The 19502-nt window shown below is 48.5% G+C and overlaps 1 protein-coding gene across 5 annotated transcripts in view; it reads left to right on the top strand.

Moving 5' to 3' along the window:
* The window catches only part of DPYSL5 (dihydropyrimidinase like 5), a 166274-nt gene that overhangs the window by 136799 nt on the left and 9973 nt on the right, over positions 1-19502 (top strand). For 4 of the 5 annotated variants that reach the window (XM_068279881.1, XM_068279880.1, XM_068279882.1 and 1 more), the window contains 3 exons: positions 2-144; positions 4140-4347; positions 17254-17422. In XM_068279881.1, coding sequence (XP_068135982.1) covers positions 2-144; positions 4140-4347; positions 17254-17422 — 520 coding nt within the window. The remainder of the gene's footprint in view (position 1; positions 145-4139; positions 4348-17253; positions 17423-19502) is intronic. The other variant, XM_068279883.1, reaches the window with a different exon arrangement.

Genomic DNA, 19502 nt, shown 5'->3' with positions numbered 1-19502 from the left:
GATGGGCGGAAAGATGGATGAGAACCGATTTGTGGCGGTGACCAGCTCCAACGCAGCCAAAATTCACAACATGTACCCTCGTAAAGGACGCATCATTCCCGGTGCCGACGCCGATATCGTGGTGTGGGATCCAGAAGCTACAAGGTGAGGTCTAATCTCAGTCAGGAAGAGGCTAATTACGGCTTGCATGAAAATATAATACAAATCGTATGAAGGAACTGGGAAGGAACTGTCTTGGAACTGGGCCTATCAAGTGCACTTTCAGGTTATTTCGATTTTCTCAAATCCCAAGTGGCACAGAGTTTACGTTAAATTTCCATGCAACCTTGAATTCTTTGCATTATGTTGACTATCTCTTGTCATAACCTCCGCAGCATGCTATGATATCCACACGCTATGAAAGGAGAACGGATGTAACTTGAGCAGCCCCCCATATCACTAAATCACTCCAGTGATGCTCTGTAAAGCACCACTTAAAGTAGTATGAAACACAGCATTTCCCATTTGTTCTAAAATATATTGTACAGCATAAAATCTACTACCACAGAAAAAAAAAATGTAGCAGGACAGCATTCAAACAGTTAAACACAGCACTATGTTCTTCAGTGGAAAGACCCTTGCTTCAGTGGGCAGCTTCTGGCTCGCATCCGAAGAGGTGATAACATTATCTTTTGTTTATATTCCTTTGTCAGATACAGTAAACAGTAGCAAATTGCCGAAACTGAGCTGTACTGAGCTGAGGCAGAAAGAGCTGAGTAGCGATCACTAGATAGATTTTAATGTATAAATACAGCAGCTATGCAATAACATGCAAATTGTTAACGGACAATATGACTTGTGCACAAAAGCAAATATGATAACTGTATGGTTAATAAAACGTAGGAAAGCACATTTGTATTGAATGTTATGTCAGTTTTATCCTACTTAAAGTGGGGGAAATAATGTGGATTAAGCCCATGTTTGGCTAGATGACCTGCAGCTGACCGGCCTGCGACTACTGGCTGTCTTCACAGATCAGGTCGTTTTGGCTTTAATTATCGTTAACCGGGCCCCCAAGTGACGAGTTGGGCGTCTGATGTGGGTAGTAGCCGATTGGCTACTGCATAGGAATGAATGGTTGTGGACAATGAGCTACAACTAACAGCCGCTTGGGTGCCGGGGTTTTGATGTTCTGTTAAGGCACTTAGAGGTGGGGGTTAGGGCTGGACAGTAGGTTAAGGGTTAGGGTTAGGCATTAGGTAGGGGTTCAGTTTAAGCACCCAGAGGTGGGGGTTAGGGTTAGGCATCGGCTGTGTGTGTGGGGGTCAGCTTAGGCACTTACGGGGGGTTAGGCATTAGGTGGAGGGTTAGACACTAAAGGGGCGGGGGATTTAGGAATCAGGTAGGGGGTTCGGATTAAGCAGTTAGAGATGGGGGTTAGAGCTAGGCATCAGCTGTGTATGTGGGGGTCAGCTTAGGCACTTACGGGGGGTTAGGCATTAGGTGGAGGGGGATTAGGAATCAGGTAGGGGGTTCTGATTAAGCAGTTAGTAGAGATGGGGGTTAGAGTTAGGCATCAGGTGTGTGCGCAGTAAAATATCAGTAAACTAAATAGCCAATATTTTACTATTAGCAGCACCACCCAGCGGTGCCGCTGCAATACGTACTCTCCCTCCCATCCTTCTGTCTCCTTAATGTTTGACTAGCCCCTCCAGTCTAATCATCCAGAGGAAGTGGCCGTGCATGTGGGTTTAGCGCATCCCCAGTAAAAAGAAGCGCTTGTGCAGGAAAGTAAGAACATGTGCATGAGCCCTTTCTTTCACTGGGCATGTGCCGTTTGGAACTTAAACATGCGCAGTACAGAATCGTCCATTCACCGATTGGGTCAACATCCAGGAGACTGTGGGGGGATGAGGAATGGGAGGGACCCCGAAGACAACGAGCAATCGGAGAATGGTCAGAGCGTACTTGCACTCCATTACTATTTTTATAAACGTTTTGCACACTATGGGAGAAAAGCGCTTTACAAATGTTTTGTTACTGTACACTCCTATGGGAGTGTGGTTTTAGCTTCCAGACAATGGCCTCAATTCACTAAACTTATCTCCTGTCTTTAATAACTCTTCTAGAGTTGTTACCATGGTGATAAGGCATGTAGTATTCAGGAAACATTTTACCTCAGGCAAACCTAAAGTTAACTCTTCTGTCTTTAAATTAACTCTCCAATCCTTAAAATAACTCCAGAGTTAAAGACAGGCTGTTAATTAGCTGCATGTGAAAATAACTACAGAGGAGGTAAATTAACTACAGAGGAGATAAATTAACTACAGAGGAGGTAAATTAACTACAGGAGAGGTAACTTAAGGAATGAAGAGGTAAGATAACTCTCTCACGTGTGGAGGTAAGTTTTCTCTTGCCTTATTATCTCTAGCATGATCTTAGTGAATTGAGGCCAATGAGTGATTTTGCTTGGACTCCCAGAGCAGGATTTTGAGAAGGTGGCTGGATATAGAGTGACGAGATTTACAGTTAGGAAGGAAGCTACTTATGCTATTGGTGCAGTCTGTTGGTCGGGGCAGCTACCAAACAAGGTAAGCATGGTCCTGTAGGTGGTGGACACAGGGGGTGCTGTTTGTGGTGACCCTGTACTGAGCACGGAGTGGTGTGTGGCGAGTTGGGGATCAACCATTTCTGTAAGCAGCCTACGCAATGATAGTCCATCTTTTCCTTCCGATACTGTGAGGGCCACGCATCCAGGACCGTCCAAAGGGATAGCTGAGGAAAGTGGAGTGCCAGTGGGACTGAATTGCACTATGGGTGCGGTCTTTGGGTCAGGGCAGCTACCACAAAAGGTGACCATGCTTCCTGTTGGTGGCAGGCTCATTTGTGTATTAATGGGGTGAACCTCTAAATGACACAGAGTTTGTCCACACAGGTGGTGGTTTCAGGATTGTGGCAAACAGCCTACACTGTAGTGTTCCCCAACCCTGTCCTCAAGGCCCACCAACAGTGCATGTTTTGTGGAAATCCACAGAGGTAGTTAATCAGCTCTGCTGAGATACTAATTACCCCACATGTGCATGTTTGTAGTTTTCTGCAAAACATGTACTGTTGGTGAGCCCTGAGGACAGAGTTGGGGAACTGTGGCCTACACCATGGACAATCTCATTTTCTTTCTTTGAAGTTACATTCAGCTGGTGGCTAATCCGCAAGATCCAATACACCTTCCTGGTTTGGAGTACTCTTGACTGAACTTGTCAGGACAAACTGAGCAGTAGTGTTATTAAAAAAAAAAATTGGAGTGGACTTTCATGATTGCCATTTTATGGGACACAAAAAGAGTGCAGCGGGCCCATTTCTCTGCTAATTAGTTCATATAGGGTAGGCCAGGGGAGCACACCAGCACACCCAATTCTTCAAATAGTAACCGGACAGCCTGTATTAGGATCATGGTGAAGGGGCTGGGTGGTTGTGTCCTCAGAATGAAGGTGCGGATTTGAAATAATGTTTTTAATTTGTAGACTTATTCATCAGTAAAAACAAAAAATTGCACTTCCCTTTATAACACAAAATTGAGGCAAATCCTAATAACAGTTAGGTTGATAAGTGAAAATAAACAGTGTATGGAAGCAAAATTGTATTTACAATGAAGGCCATTATTTTATGTTGAGTTTACCATGTAGTGTGGAGATAGTCGGAGTCGGTGGTTTCATAAACTGAGGAGTTGAAGTTGGATGATTGTTGTACCGTCTCCACAGCCCTGTATCCAGAATACAAATGAGGAGAGGATTACACAAACTTCTGTTAGTAATGCGTTACGGAGCAGAAAACTGTTTGGCATCGGTTCCTGTTGTGTTCTGAGCCCCATGGGGGGGGGGGGGGGGGGGGCACAGAATCCAAACGCGACCGATGTGGGATGCGGCATGCAGTGTCCCAGGAATTTCAGTTTACCACAATGTTTGCATAGTTGCCTGCAGACGATGGTAAATGCGTTGAGATGACTCGTCCCATTCACCTCAATGTGGGCAATCCTGGCAATATGCGATGATGATGGATGCCTTGTGTGAACCAAGCGTAAAGTTCTTGCCAAAAGATCCACACTTGTGTAGAATTTGCCTGGCGCTGACTCTGCTCAGACTGACATCTCTCTTTCCCCGCAGGACCATCTCCGCCAGCACCCAGATCCAGGCCGGAGACATCAACATCTATGAGAACATACGCTGCCACGGGGTGCCGCTGGTCACCATCAGCCGCGGCCGCGTTGTGTACGAGAACGGCGCCTTCATGTGTGCCGAGGGCTCCGGCTCCTTCTTCCCCATGAGGACCTATCCGGACTTCCTGTACAAGAAGATGATCCAGAAAGAGAAGGTGACCAGCTAGACCAGAAGCCATACACTATCCCACCAAGGCTCAATCCGGTGGACCATTAAAGAGGCCCTGTAGTGACATATAGTAAAAAGCAGTAAATGATTCAGGATGCCCACTTAGTAATCTTTTATACTGACTTTAGAATTCTTGTCAAACAAACATTCCATACAGATCACCTGCAGTACTATAGATGTCACCACCAGAGCTGATTTTCAGAATGTAAATCAGGGTGAGAAAAGATTTTACAATGGGCAAACACTGACTAAATCATCTATCAATTAATAATGTAAAAAAAAATAAGCAATTTTTTTCATTACATAATTTTCACTACAGCACCTCTTTAATATCGTCCCGTTTATGATAAGGGGGTAGCGGTTGTTTTGCTGCCTTGCAATGCTTCAGTTCCATCACATTTAAAGAGAGTCTGAAGCCAATAAAAATACCTGTTTTTATTGGCTATTTATGTTAAGCAATAAGATCCTAGCTGAAATGCTGCATTCCCGCGGCAGAACGAGATATACCCCCGAAACCCTGGGGCAAAATTCCACAACTTTCCAGGTTGTGGATTGTGCTGCCCGGGGAGGCAGAGCTTTGTGCTGTAGCTCTTCCTCCAGTCCAGTCAATCTCCGCTTCTCCCCGCCCCTCTCAGCGAAAGAAGACTGAGAGGGGCGGAGATCGGTGGGTATTGATGTGAGAAGAGGCAGAGATACTACACAAAGCTCTGTCTCCTCCAGGAAGCGATCCCCGAATGTTGCCACAGTGATTTCGGAGGCATTAAGACCTCGTTCTGCTGCAGGAATGCAACATTTCAGCTAGGATCTTATTGCTAAACATAAATGACCAGTAAAAACAGGTATTTTTATTGGCTTCAGACTCTCTTTAAGCAGAAGTTTGTTCACAAATGGTCTCAGCTGCCGGCATTGCTGACTTTGTAGCCATTCAGGCAGTACACAGCTATGCAGCCAGTGATTCCCTGCCATGTATGAATGAGATTAGGTTTGGGAAAATGTCCTGGAGTGTTAGGCCCCGCTAACATCTAAAATCGCAAAACGCTAGCGATTACCGCGGGAGTGATTTTTTTTTTATGCGATTGATGCAGAAAAATCACTGGACACAATAGCGTTTTGGGAGTGATCGCGATTAGCGGTTTTATACATGCTAATCGCGATCGCTCAAGAATTGCCAGCGTGTGGATCCTGGGGGAGGTGAGTTACTGATGCCCGCTGCGCACCATGCTCTGCACATAACTCCCGGCGGCTACCATGAGTCAGGCCCGGGGTTACCACTATGAGCTGTGGATTTCCAGCCCAAGCCTGACTTGGGGTAGCCGCTAAGGAGGTTAAAGGACAACTGTGGTGAGAGGGATATGGAGGCTGTCATATTTATTTCCTTTTAAAGAGACTGAAGCGAGAATAAATCTTGCTTCAGAGCTCATACTTAGCAGGGGCATGTGTGCCCCTGCTAAACCGCCGCTATCGCGCCGCTAAATGGGGGTCCCTTCACCCCCAAACCTACCCTCGCAAGACTTGGTCGTAGTCTTGGTCGTAAATTTTCTCTTCCTGGAGGCAGGGCTAACGGCTGCAGCCTTGCCTCTCAGCAAGTCTATCAGACGCGCATCGCCGCCTCTCCCCCGCCCCTCTCAGTGAAGGAAGACTGAGAGGGGCGGGGGAGAGGCGGAGATACGCGTCTGACAGACGCGCGTGGGGCAGGGCTGAGGCGGTTAGCCCTGCCCCAATGCGGAAGTGCTCCCCCGCTTTACGGAGGGGATTTGGGGGTGAAGGGACCCCCGTTAAGCCGCGGGATAGCGGCGGTTTCTATGAGGTCTGAAGCGAGATTTATTCTCGCTTCAGACTCTCTTTAAGCAATACCAGTTGCCTGGCAGTCCTGCTGATCTATTTGGCTGAATCACACCAGAAACAAGCATGCAGCTAATCTTGTCAGATCTGACAGTAATGTCAGAAACACCTGATCTGTTCTATGTTGTTATTATTGTTATTATTATTATTTCCTCTATTTACTTAACAACATGATATTCAGCCAGGTTAATAGAAGCTGAACCTAACAAAGTAAACTAGGGCAGACTAAACTCCAAACTCGTATAATTTGTGTAAGGGAGTGTACACACATCCAGTTTTGATTGGTCAATTTTACCACTTCAGTGTAGAGGGGTAACCAACTTTAATTACTATGTACTAATGGTTAGGATAAGCTCTCATACTACATGAAATTGGTAACATTGGCCAATCAAAATTGGATGTGTGTATGCACCGTTAGGGCTGTGACAGATGGGTGACTGAATCACAACGAATAGTAACTAGACTTAAAAGATAACTGTAGTTACAAAGTATAGTAATCCAGATTGCTAAGGGACTTCATTGATTCACATCCAGCACCACCGACTCTGCAGCCTGAGAAGCAGCCTTCAGTGTACACAGCAGCGCAGCCTAGAGGCTGGAGGGAGTAGTGGCACTGCTGGTCAACAGAAAAGATACAACTTGTCAGCACATAGTACCCTGGTAGGGGGAAAAGGGGTGCAGATTGGATAGCTGTACTCTGTTAGTACAATTATCCTTTAAATACATTTTAGCCATTTAGATGCTAGAATGGAAGTGTCTAGTTGCTGCGGCCCAGCCTCCTGTGTGACCTATCTCTTGCTGAGCCTGCCTTCAAGTAGTGCTTGACTTTCCGGATGAGAAAACCTAACATGCTTTGCAAAATGTGCTCCATGATTTAATCATTTAGATTTTTTTTTTTAAAAAGTACTTTTCTAACTTATCTTTAAAAGGAGAATGGCAATAAGCCTTGTTCATTTTGTTTGACAGGTATGAGTGTTAGGAGAGTAATGTTGCTTGCCAGCCACGAGATGGCAGTGTCCAGTGCTAATATGGCAGCGCTGCATTGTATCGGCACTCACACATTCATTAAAATGATTTACAGTGAAGGCCTGATCAATAATTCAGCACATATGCATTATTGAGTGTGTCCCCATTCAGAGATAGCGGTATGGGGAGGGGCTATGCCATCAGTATGAGAGGGAGACTGGTCCTGTATATGCTATTCTGTGCCCTCCTGCCAGCACCCCCCCCCCCCCCCCCCATCATCGCTGTTGTATGTGTATCAGTATATAGCCCCAGGTTGCCAACCCATACCTTTCATTACTGACACATATGAATTATACAGGTCTTGTGACTTGTGCAGTTTAGACACTATGGGCTTGATTCACCAAACCGTGATAACTGCTGTCACGGTCGCGCTAGCGCAAGCGTGAATTTTTCGTGCGAAACCGCGTCCGTTTGCGCGAGAAAATTCGCGATTGCGCACAAAAAAAACATTGCGCGTGCAAAACGATAGCGCGAACCGTGATAGCAGTTATCACAGTTTAGTGAATCAAGCCCGATGTGTTTACAGCCCCAGAACCTGCATAACATATACTGTATGTGCCAGGATTTAAAACAAGCATGAAAGTTTATAAAGAAAAATAGTTTCATATGTACGACAGGACCCCTTCGCTGCTGGCCGCAACCCTCTTCCTCTTTATGGCCACGCTCCCCTCTGCATACAAGTGTTTCTGCACTGCGCAGGTGCACAGATGGGTGTGTAGCACAGAGCCACTGGTGCACATGTGGCTGCAGGGCCGCCATCAGAAATTTTGGGGCCCCTCACAAATCATCAGTCCGGGCCCCCCCCCCCCCGCCCAAACTGAGAAATGTGCGTAGCCATTACATGTTGGCAGAGCTAGTTGGAGGCTTGCTGTCCACAAATTAATCACGAATAACCACGGTGGATACTCGTGATTCAAGTTAGCTCTAATTGCCACAGCTGAGCGGCTAGATGCGGCGGGGTTAATTACCCAGACCGCCGCTCTCCGCCCAGCGTTTCAACGAGGTGCAAGTTTCCGAATGGACGCGTTGCAAGCCTCGATATCGAGCACTTCCTCCTTCAAGCCGGAAGGAGGAAGTGCTCCATCATTTTTTTAGAACCTCCCAGTTTTATTTTCTGTTTAAAAAAACTAAAAAAGTAGGTTTAATGCGATTGTCTCATATGGTAATGATTCAGCTTTTCCCATAGTCTCGCAGTTAGCAATCATGTGACCCCCAACAAGACAAATTCAGCAATCATGAGGCCCCCAACAAGATAAATTCAGCAATCGTGAGACCCCCAACAAGACAAATTCAGCAATCATGAGGCCCCAACAAATCATGAGGTCCCCAACAAATCATGAGGCCCCCAACAAGACAAATTCAGCAATCTTGAGGCAATGAGGCTCCCAACAAATCATGAGGCCCCCAACAAGTAAAAATTCAATCATTAGGCCCCCAACAAGACAAATTCAGCAGACATGAGGCACATAAATAGACAGCATTTCACATAAATAGGCATAATGCCCCCTTATTATGGTAGACACCTCTCACCTGGATTCTGACAGGGACCCCCAGGTTAGGTAGTGAGTGACATGGAGCCCTTTTAGGTAGTGAGTGAGTGACAGGGAGCCCCTTTAGGGAGTGAGTGAGTGACAGGGAGCCCCTTTAGCTAGTGAGCGAGTGACAGGGAGCCCCTTTAGCTAGTGAGCGAGTGACAGGGAGCCCCTTTAGGGAGTGAGTGAGTGACAGGGAGCCCCTTTAGGTAGTGAGTGAGTGACAGGGAGCCCCTTTAGCTAGTGAGTGAGTGACAGGGAGCCCCTTTAGCTAGTGAGTGAGTGACAGGGAGGCCCTTTAGCTAGTGAGTGAGTGACAGGGAGGCCCTTTAGGGAGTGAGTGAGTGAGTGACAGGGAGCCCCTTTAGGGAGTGAGTGAGTGACAGGGAGCCCCTTCAGCTAGTGAGTGAGTGACAGGGAGCCCCTTTAGCTAGTGAGTGAGTGACAGGGAGCCCCTTTAGCTAGTGAGTGAGTGACAGGGAGCCCCTTTAGGGAGTGAGTGAGTGTGACAGGGGGCCCATTTAGCTAGTGAGTGACAGGGAGCCCCTTTAGCTAGTGAGTGAGTGACAGGGAGGCCCTTTAGCTAGTGAGTGAGTGACAGGGAGGCCCTTTAGCTAGTGAGTGAGTGACAGGGAGGCCCTTTAGCTAGTGAGTGACAGGGAGGCCCTTTAGCTAGTGAGTGAGTGAGTGACAGGGAGCCCCTTTAGCTAGTGAGTGAGTGAAAGGGAGCCCCTTTAGGGAGTGAGTGAGTGACAGGGAGCCCCTTTAGGTAGTGAGTGAGTGACAGGGAGCCCCTTTAGCTAGTGAGTGAGTGACAGGGAGCCCCTTTAGCTAGTGAGTGAGTGACAGGGAGGCCCTTTAGCTAGTGAGTGAGTGACAGGGAGGCCCTTTAGGGAGTGAGTGAGTGACAGGGAGCCCCTTTAGGGAGTGAGTGAGTGACAGGGAGCCCCTTCAGCTAGTGAGTGAGTGACAGGGAGCCCCTTTAGCTAGTGAGTGAGTGACAGGGAGCCCCTTTAGCTAGTGAGTGAGTGACAGGGAGCCCCTTTAGGGAGTGAGTGAGTGACAGGGAGGCCCTTTAGCAAGTGAGTGACAGGGAGCCCCTTTAGCTAGTGAGTGAGTGACAGGGAGGCCCTTTAGCTAGTGAGTGAGTGACAGGGAGGCCCTTTAGCTAGTGAGTGAGTGACAGGGAGGCCCTTTAGCTAGTGAGTGACAGGGAGGCCCTTTAGCGAGTGAGTGAGTGACAGGGAGCCCCTTTAGCTAGTTAGTGAGTGACAGGGAGCCGCTTTAGCTAGTGAGTTAGTGACAGGGAGGCCCTTTAGCTAGTGAGTGAGTGACAGGGAGCCCCTTTAGCTAGTGAGTGAGTGACAGGGAGGCCCTTTAGCTAGTGAGTGAGTGACAGGGAGGCCCTTTAGCTAGTGAGTGAGTGACAGGGAGCCCCTTTAGCTAGTGAGTGAGTGACAGGGAGCCCCTTTAGCTAGTGAGTGAGTGACAGGGAGGCCCTTTAGCTAGTGAGTGACAGGGAGCCCCTTTAGCTAGTGAGTGAGTGACAGGGAGGCCCTTTAGCTAGTGAGTGAGTGACAGGGAGCCCCATTAGGCAGTGAGTGAGTGACAGGGAGGCCCTTTAGCTAGGGAGTGAGTGACAGGGAGGCCCTTTAGCTAGTGAGTGAGTGACAGGGAGCCCCTTTAGCTAGTGAGTGAGTGACAGGGAGGCCCTTTAGCTAGTGAGTGAGTGACAGGGAGGCCCTTTAGCTAGTGAGTGAGTGACAGGGAGCCCCTTTAGCTAGTGAGTGAGTGACAGGGAGCCCCTTTAGCTAGTGAGTGAGTGACAGGGAGGCCCTTTAGCTAGTGAGTGACAGGGAGCCCCTTTAGCTAGTGAGTGAGTGACAGGGAGGCCCTTTAGCTAGTGAGTGAGTGACAGGGAGCCCCATTAGGCAGTGAGTGAGTGACAGGGAGGCCCTTTAGCTAGGGAGTGAGTGACAGGGAGGCCCTTTAGCTAGTGAGTGCGTGACAGGGAGGCCCTTTAGCTAGTGAGTGAGTGACAGGGAGCCCTTTTAGCTAGTGAGTGAGTGAGTGACAGGGAGGCCCTTTAGCTAGTGAGTGAGTGACAGGGAGCCCTTTTAGCTAGTGAGTGAGTGAGTGACAGGGAGGCCCCCCCAGCCGCCACCGCTGCTTCCCCTACCTTGTCAGGCTGCCAGCAGCGTCAGACCTCAAGATCAGTGGCGACCCGACCAGTAAGAGCGGGCGCTGGACGCACCCGCTCTATATGCGGAAGTGACGTCACTTCCGCATATCAGTGCGGGCGCTGGGTCCTAGCGCCCGCACTATTGTCGCCGCCTGATCGGGGTCTGACGCGGCGGCGGAGGCGGCGGCTAGAGGGATGGAGGGAGGGAGCAGCGGCCAGGGAAGGTTGAGCGGCGGTCGGGCGGCACCCGCTAGGGCCGCGGCGGGGATGGGGCCCCCCTGCAGGCCCGGGCCCGTGACGGGAGTCACGGATGTCCCCCCCTGATGGCGGGCCTGTGTGGCTGCATACTACTGTGTAGGCATGGACGCTCTCCTACACCGACGACAGCGCAGCCGCGAGCAATATTCAACATTACTGTACAATATTGCAAAAGGGGTGAAGTGCTGATAGGGAAGGGGAAGCTTCTGTACAATCCAGAGGCTTTCCCCATGTTGAGGTAAGTATCTTTTTTTTTTTTCTAAAGTGACTTCAGGTAGACCTAATGAGGAACTCCAGTGAAAATAATGTAATAAAAAAGTGCTTCATTTTTACAATAATTATGTATAAATAAATGATTTAGTCAGTGTTTGCCCATTGTAAAATCTTTCCTCTCCCTGATTTACATTTTGACATTTATCACATGGTGACATTTTTACTGCTGGCAGGTGATGTCACTGGAAGTAGCTGCTGCTTGCTTTTTTGGCAGTTGGAAACAGCTGTAAACAGCTATTTCCCACAATGCAACACGGTTCACAGACCGGAAACGGCTAGGACCATGGTCCTCACAGTTTCCTGTGGGAGGGGTGTCACCACAATATCAGCCCTACAGGCCCCCTGATGATCCATTTGTGAAAAGGAATATGTTTCTCATGTAAAGGGGGTATCAGCTACTGATTGGGATGGAGTTCAATTCTTTGTTAGGTTTCTTTTTAAGCAAGAAGTTTTAAATCAGGATGATACCATTTGATTTAAAACTTCTTGCTTTTACTGATGGCTAACACGGTACAATGCCCTACTGTTTCTTTTTAAGGGATGATCGTCCTAACTCCAAACTGTATAAACATTGCCCGCATACATGCGGAAACAGTGCATGGAAATCTGGGCGCAGGGTAAAGCTGAAAAACTCCTCACCCTGCTCCTGCACAAGTCCCGTCCACGTTAATTATTCCTCTTCCAGGCTGCCGTGAACTCAAGGCTAAGAAGTAATTTGTCTGTTAGCTATTATTGGTAGCCGAATTGAGGTGTTTTTAAAGTAATTTGTTTGAGTTTAAAGTCGTAATTCACTTTACAGCCTGTGGTGGCGCCAACTGCGCCCAAATTTCCCTGCACTGTTTTTTGCAGTTTCGACAATGCGTACCATTGATAATCGGTATGTAGAAACCTTGAGTATTTTATGTAATTTCACAGTCTGTGCTCTAGATGGCAGTCTCTGCTCATTAAAACACTCTCACATCTGAGGTAAGGTTGGCCCCCAGTTTACTAGTAATTCCGAGAATGTGCAGGTTTTATGCTTGTCCTAAGTATATGTATTCAGATTGGACAACCTTTTAAACAATACCCACTGCCTGGCAGTCCTTCTGATCTATTTGGTGGCAGTAGTGTCTGAATCACACCAGAAACAAGGATGCAGCTAATCTTGTCAGATCTGACAAAAATGTCAGAATCGCCGAATATGCTCTATGCTTGTTCAGGGGCTATGGCTAAAAGTATTAGAGGCAGAGGGTCAATGGGACAGCCAGACAACTGGTATTATCAGAAATAAATATGCAAGCCTCCATATACTTCTCGCTTCAGTTGTCCTTTAAAGGACAGTTAAGTGAGAATAATATGGACGCTGACACATTTATTTTATTTTATACAATACTAGTTACCTGGCTGTCCTGCTGGTCAGTAGTGTCTGAACCACTCACCTGAAACAAGCATGCAGCTAATCCAGTCAGACTTCAGTCAGACATCTAATATGCATGCTAAAAGTCTTACACTGCAGCCATACACAGGTCGAATGCCACCAGATCGACCAACAGATAGATCCCTGATCACAGAGGGATCTATTGGCTGCTCATTACTGCACACAGATTTTCAACTGATTTCAGCTTGAAATCGATTCACAACCTATGGAGCTGCCGCCTGCTCTCCGCCCCCTGTGTGCTACCCCGGCCAGCAGCAATACATTACCTGTCCGCCGGCGCAAGTCCCTGGTCTGTGCTGACACTTTCTCCGGCTGGCCTGTCTCCTCTTCACTTCCTGTCCCCTCCTGTGATGAGCGGAAGTACAAGTAGCAGAGGGCGCTCTACTGTTTGAACTTCGGCTTGTCACAGGAGGAGACAGGAAGTAATGAGGAGACAGGCCAGCCGGAGAAAGTGTCAGCACAGACCGGGGACTTGCGCCGGCGGACAGGTAATGTATTGCTGCTGCTATGCTGCGTCGGTTATCATCGATCGCTGCTAACGACGCGCTCCCGCCCGCGATCAGCCAAAATTTTCCGCCGTAAGAGACCGACTGAATCGATCCATTTCGGATGGTAATCGATCGGTCCACATTTGTGTTACCGATTTCACAGCAGATTAAATCACAGTGATCGAATCTGCTGTGTATCGATAGAAAATCGACGTAGTGTATGGGTAGCTTTAGAGGCAGATGATCAGCAGGACAGACAGGAAATCTTCATTGTTTAAGATAAATGTTAATGGCAGCCTCCATAACCCTTAAGACATCTGACCGCCCCCCTTCCTGTTTCCCAAGTATAGCGTACAAGTTCCGTAGCACATGCTCCGCCTCCTGTCTTCTAACAGGAGATGCTGACTGAAGTCATATAACCTGCAAATGAATTTGGAAACTGCAACTAAACTCAGCACTGAACAAAGCAAATTCCAATAGCAATTTGGGGGATAAGATAGTATAAACTGCGTATAATGCAAAGTGCTAGACAGAATATCTGTTTCATGTGCCAGATGTGTTTGTCACTGCAGTACAAATTGCCTCCTGTCCTGTCTAGATGCAGCTGTCCAGGGCGGGTTAGTCAGAATTAACCATGTGACATCCTAACTAGGAAGTGCAATAGATGATAGGCTGCATTTCTCCGCATCCCTGCATTACAGTAGAAATCCCATCCTGTACAGTTCATTGTGAGTGGAAGATAATTAATTATAAGACCACAGCCTGCTCACAGGTAACTTATTGAGGCACTGGTAACTTGTATTGAGGCACTTGGTAACAGAAGAGATCGAGGTTCCAGCCGGCGGAACCAATTAGCATCGTGGAGTCTGGGGACATCATTGGGCCCCCCTCCTGTGTCCCCCTAGGACACAGCGGTGCGACGTGAGTGAAACTCACCTGATCCTGATTCGTCCATGATCCTCGGCAGACGACCACTCTTTGCCTGCCTGGTTCCTGCATGTGACGTGTAATTATACAACTTACAGGAAACAGGAAGTAGAGTGACTGGCCGGGTGCGGAGGAGCTGGACACATTAGGACAGGGGTCTCAAACTCGTGGCCCGCGGGCCATTTGCAGCCCTCGATACAATATTTTGTGGCCCGCGCCGGCAAAAGCTTCCTTATACAGGGAGGGCAGAATTATTAGGCAAGTTGTATTTTTGAGGAATAATTTTATTATTGAACAACAACCATCTTCTCAATGAACCCAAAAAACTCATTAATATCAAAGCTGAATATTTTTGAAAGTAGTTTTTAGTTTGTTTTTAGTTTTAGCTATTTTAGGGGGAGATCTGTGTGTGCAGGTGACTATTACTGTGCATAATTATTAGGCAACTTAACAAAAAACAAATATATACCCATTTCAATTATTTATTTTTACCAGTGAAACCAATATAACATCTCAACATTCACAAATATACATTTCTGACATTCAAAAACAAAACAAAAACAAATCAGTGACCAATATAGCCACCTTTCTTTGCAAGAACACTCAAAAGCCTGCCATCCATGGATTCTGTCAGTGTTTTGATCTGTTCACCATCAACATTGCGTGCAGCAGCAACCACAGCCTCCCAGACACTGTTCAGAGAGGTGTACTGTTTTCCCTCCTTGTAAATCTCACATTTTATGATGGACCACAGGTTCTCAATGGGGTTCAGATCTGGTGAACAAGGAGGCCATGTCATTAGTTTTTCTTCTTTTATACCCTTTCTTGCCAGCCACGCTGTGGAGTACTTGGACGCATGTGATGGAGCATTGTCCTGCATGAAAATCATGTTTTTCTTGAAGGATGCAGACTTCTTCCTGTACCACTGCTTGAAGAAGGTGTCTTCCAGAAACTGACAGTAGGACTGGGAGTTGAGCTTGACTCCATCCTCAACCCGAAAAGGCCCCACAAGCTCATCTTTGATGATACCAGCCCAAACCAGTACTCCACCTCCACCTTGCTGGCGTCTGAGTCGGACTGGAGCTCTCTGCCCTTTACCAATTCAGCCACGGGCCCATCCATCTGGCCCATCAAGACTCACTCTAATTTCATCAGTCCATAAAACCTTAGAAAAATCAGTCTTGAGATATTTCTTGGCCCAGTCTTGACGTTTCAGCTTGTGTGTCTTGTTTAGTGGTGGTCGTCTTTCAGCCTTTCTTACCTTGGCCATGTCTCTGAGTATTGCACACCTTGTGCTTTTGGGCACTCCAGTGATGTTGCAGCTCTGAAATATGGCCAAACTGGTGGCAAGTGGCATCTTGGCAGCTGCACGCTTGACTTTTCTCATTTCATGGGCAGTTATTTTGCGCCTTGGTTTTTCCACACGCTTCTTGCCACCCTGTTGACTATTTTGAATGAAACGCTTGATTGTTCGATGATCACGCTTCAGAAGCTTTGCAATTTTAAGAGTGCTGCATCCCTCTGCAAGATATCTCACTATTTTTGACTTTTCTGAGCCTGTCAAGTCCTTCTTTTGACCCATGTTGCCAAAGGAAAGGGAGTTGCCTAATAATTATGCACACCTGATATAGGGTGTTGATGTCATTAGACCACACCCCTTCTCATTACAGAGATACACATCACCTAATATGCTTAATTGGTAGTAGGCTTTCGAGCCTATACAGCTTGGAGTAAGAAAACATGGATATAGAGGATGATGTGGTCAAAATACTCATTTGCCTAATAATTCTGCACTCCCTGTAGTTCGCTTCAGTGTTCCCAAGTAATCCGCCACATCCCCGCCGCTAAACGAGGGCAGTAGAGCCCCCAAATCGCCCAAGGGGCAATCCGCCGGCATTTTCCTGGAAGGGGCAGAGCTTTCAGCTTCAGCTCTGCCCCTCCTGACGTCAATTGCCGCACGGATTGCCGCCTCTCCCCGCCCCTCTCTGAGAAGGAAGAGTGAGAGGGGCGGGCAGAGGCGGCGATGCACCACGATTGACATCAGGAGGGGCAGAGCTGAAGCTGAAAGCTCTGCCCCTTCCAGGAAATGCCGGCTGATTGCCCCTTGGGCGATTTGGTGGCTCTGCAGCCCTCGTTTTGCGTCGAGGACACGGCGGATTACTTGTTATGGGAGCACTGAAGCGAACTATAAGGTAAAATAGGCAAAATAGTTCAGTGTGAATTTGATTTTGAAATAAAAATCAATGCAAGGGACAGGGGGGGGGGGGGGGGGGGGCTGGGCAATTGCTGCCGATTGTGAAATCCCTTTTGCGGCCCAGCCTCATCCTGACTTTGCCTCCTGCGGCCTCCAGGAAAATTGAGTTTGAGACCCCTGCATTAGGATCAGGTGAGATTCACTCACTGCTGTGACCTACTCTGCAGGGGGACACAGGAGGGGATCCCACGGAAACGTGAGAAATTACGTCAGCCCTCCTCCCTGTGGGTTACCACTAGACCACCAGACAAGCCATTGGGCAAGTCAAACTGGGAGGTGCCACCAGACCACCAGGCAAGTCAAACTGGGAGGGCACCACTAGACCACCAGGCAAGTCAGACTGGGAGGGCACCACTAGACCACCGGGTATATCACATGGGGTACTATTAGCATGCCACCTCTGAAACCAACCACCCCACAAATAAAAAAATAATAATGACCGGGGAGTTCGATGTCTGTGAATAATCAGCTCCGGGTGTCAAATACCCTAGGTACTCCACTGGCGGCTGGGCTAGTAAAGTGAGAGTCCTGGGGTTTGGTTGTGGAAAGGGGTAATGGCTCAGTCCAGGCATACCTTCACCCCCTCCTTCCTCTTTCATAGACCGAGCTTGTGGGCGGAGCCAGAACTGTAATGCTCTGTATAGACACACTGTCCTACAGGCCCTGTATAACACCATCTCTCCATTGTTCTAGATGCTTAGCCTAAAATGTGTGGACCGTACTCCCTACCAGGGGGACGTCGCTGTTGTGGCGCACACTGGGAAGAAAGAAGCAGGAACTCCACTGGCAGACACGCCCACACGACCATCCACTCGTCATGGAGGCATGCGGGATCTACACGAGTCCGGCTTCAGCCTGTCTGGTATGGGGGGAGGAGTGGCTTATACTTGTGCAGGGAAGATCGGTGACGTTGCCTGATCCAGTGACTGACAGCTACAGTATGAGGGGAGGGGCTTATACTTGTGCAGGTAGGATCAGTGACACTGCCTGATCCAGTGACTGGCAGCTGCAGCATGGGGGAGGGGCTTATACTTCTGCAGGTAGGATCGGTGACGCTGCCTGATCCAGTGACTGACAGCTACAGTATGGGGGAGGGGCTTATACTTGTGCAGGAAAGATCGGTGGCATTGCCTGATCCAGTGACTGACAGCTACAGTATGAGGGGAGGGGCTTATACTTGTGCAGGGAAGATCGGTGACGCTGCCTGATCCAGTGACTGACAGCTACAGTATGGGGGAGGGGCTTATACTTGTGTAAGGTAGATCGGTGACACGCCTGATCCAGTAACTGACAGCTACAGTATGAGGGGAAGGGCTTATACTTGTGCAAGAATGATCGGTGACACTGCCTGATCCAGTGACTGACAGCTACAGTATGGGGGAGGGGCTTATACTTGTGCAGGGAAGACCGGTCAGGCTGTCTGATCCAGTGGTTGACAGGTATAGTATGGGGGGAGGAGCTTATACTTGTGCAGGGAAGATCGGTGACACTGCCTGATCCAGTAACTGAGAGCTACAGTATTGGGGGGGGGGGGGGGGGGGGTGATGAAGTCAGTGATGAGGGAACAAGCACAGTGTGATGTGAATCATGTATTGTAGTGGTCTCTGCAGAGGCTTTGGGCAGTGAAACAGTTAACTGCAAACTCTCCTGCTCTGTGACGAGGTGGGGACATTTGCCCAGTGCCCTGAAACAGCCTGCAAATTATGACAGTTGGAGCAGATGAAACCACGTGCAGAGCCAGTGTTGGACGGAATTCTTGTTTTATCAGCCAGATGGGATTCAGTTGCAGTACAGTTTGCTTCCTCTTCTCTATGGATTCAGCCGCAGTGCAGTTTGCTTCCTCGTCTCGATGGATTCAGCTGCAGAGCAGTTTGTTTCCTCTTCTCGATGGATGCAGCTGCAGTGCAGTTTGCTTCCTCTTCTCGATGGATTCAGCTGCAGTGCAGTTAGCTTCCTCTTCTCAATGGATTCAGCTGCTGGACGGGTCAGATTAGCTGTGACCATGTCATTCCAAAAGTAGGCATAATGATAAAAGCCAGACTACATTATCCAGCATCCCTACATTACAATAGAAGCTACGTATTCTCTATTAGGGAAGGTGGGGCTTGTATTTCTCTGGAAGTGGCGATTGTAAGACCTCAGTGTGCTAAAGGTTGAGTCTTAGTTGGGGTTTACAGACGTCCAGATTTCCGACCTTTCTGTTTGTCTTACTGATTCATGAGGCCTTATTTCCACGGGGTGCCTCGTCCAGTGGCATAACTTAGGGGCTTGGGGCCCCAGTGCCAGTGTTACATGGGGCCACAATAACTATTGATATGAAGCCTCAAAACCTACCAAGGACAGCTGCAGTGTCAGAGAGGTGTAAGCAGGGGAGGGGACAGCTGCAGTGTCAGAGAGGTGTAAGCAGGGGGAGGGGACAGCCGCAGTGTCAGAGGTGTAAGCAGGGGTGGGGACAGCTGCAGTGTCAGAGAGGTGTAAGCAGGGGAGAGGACAGCCGCAGTGTCAGAGAGGTGTAAGCAGGGGAGGGGACATCGCAGTGTCAGAGAGGTGTAAGCAGGGGAGGGGACAGCTGCAGTGTCAGAGAGGTGTAAGCAGGGGGAGGGGACAGCCGCAGTGTCAGAGGTGTAAGCAGGGGTGGGGACAGCCGCAGTGTCAGAGAGGTGTAAGCAGGGGAGGGGACATCTGCAGTGTCAGAGAGGTGTAAGCAGGGGAGGGGACAGCTGCAATGTCAGAGAGGTGTAAGCAGGGATGGGGACAGCTGCAGTGTCAGAGAGGTGTAAGCAGGGGAGGGGACATCTGCAGTGTCAGAGAGGTGTAAGCAGGGGAGGAAACAGCTGCAGTGTCAGAGAGGTGTAAGCAGGGGAGGGGACAGCCACAGTGTCAGAGGTGTAAGCAGGGGAGAGGACAGCTGCAGTGTCAGAGAGGTGTAAGCAGGGGAGGAA

The sequence above is a fragment of the Hyperolius riggenbachi genome, chromosome 4 (genome assembly GCF_040937935.1).
Source record: "Hyperolius riggenbachi isolate aHypRig1 chromosome 4, aHypRig1.pri, whole genome shotgun sequence".
NCBI classification, from domain to species: Eukaryota; Metazoa; Chordata; class Amphibia; order Anura; family Hyperoliidae; genus Hyperolius; species Hyperolius riggenbachi.
This window is presented reverse-complemented; position numbering and strand designations above follow the sequence as displayed.